At 42.5% G+C, this 994-nt stretch overlaps 1 protein-coding gene across 1 annotated transcript in view; it reads left to right on the forward strand.

Moving 5' to 3' along the window:
• The window catches only part of LOC119592415 (MAM and LDL-receptor class A domain-containing protein 1-like), an 11,913-nt gene that overhangs the window by 3,325 nt on the left and 7,594 nt on the right, over positions 1-994 (forward strand). Inside the window, exons 7-8 of the mRNA XM_037941236.1 lie at positions 105-223; positions 678-836. Coding sequence (XP_037797164.1) covers positions 105-223; positions 678-836 — 278 coding nt within the window. The remainder of the gene's footprint in view (positions 1-104; positions 224-677; positions 837-994) is intronic.

Genomic DNA, 994 nt, shown 5'->3' on the forward strand with positions numbered 1-994 from the left:
TATAATATTCATCTTCGGTTATATGTCAAACAAATAATAACAAATCCTTGAAAACCCACCTGTATATTTACAATAATAAATGACAACGATCATTTTTCCTCTAGGAATGTTTCTCTACGTCGGGTCTACCATGTTTGGCACTGGCCTGGCACTGCTGGAGAGTCAGATGCTGATTCCTGAACAGCACAACAATCTCTGCTTCCATTTCTGGTGGTTCCTTGAGGTACGTATGGAAGTATTTGGATGCACTTATTAATCATTTTTAAGGGAATGATCCAACGAGGAATTGGAATATTGGAATATACAGCCAAGATGTTAATCTTATTGCTTTACCTTTACATTTTCTTTAATCTATCCAGGTTTTGATGTTTCTAAGTATATCTAAAAAAATAAAGTTAGACTCCTAACTTAGAAGGAAAAATCGCATGATTATCACGCTCGTTGGTTTAACTTCACAACCCTTTCCATAGGAAACGGAGAGCGACGGTGAAACCTTGGTCTTTCAGTTTGATTAAGGTCTACCCCGTTTTATCTGTTTGTTTCATCCGTTGCCTTTATCTAAACCTCATTTTACAGACAGAGGAAGTGGGGGGCAAAACAAATTCGAATATTCACCTTCTTTCAATCCATTTCATCAGTCAGTCTCACGACCTCTAATTCCGTTTGCCTCTCCCCAGGGCTCTGACGCCGAAGACGCGATCTGGATCCGCCTGTGGAAGGACGACGGCCACAACTCCGAGATCTGGAGGCAGACGGCCGACACCTCCAGCGGGGCGTGGCAAGAGGGTCAGGTCCACATCAAGGCGGACGGCGTATTCGAGCCAGGGGCATACCAGGTAGGAAGCGGGAGAAGGAAGGTAATTTGGAAGATTTTAGTGAAGCTGTGGGAGTGATGAACTGAGGGAATGGATGGGTGTAGAAGAAACGTAGGAAATAAAAGATGAATTGGGATAAACAGAGAAGAAAGATAATGAGAAAATGATAAAAGGCAACA

The sequence above is a fragment of the Penaeus monodon genome, chromosome 30, assembly GCF_015228065.2.
Source record: "Penaeus monodon isolate SGIC_2016 chromosome 30, NSTDA_Pmon_1, whole genome shotgun sequence".
NCBI lineage: Eukaryota > Metazoa > Arthropoda > Malacostraca > Decapoda > Penaeidae > Penaeus > Penaeus monodon.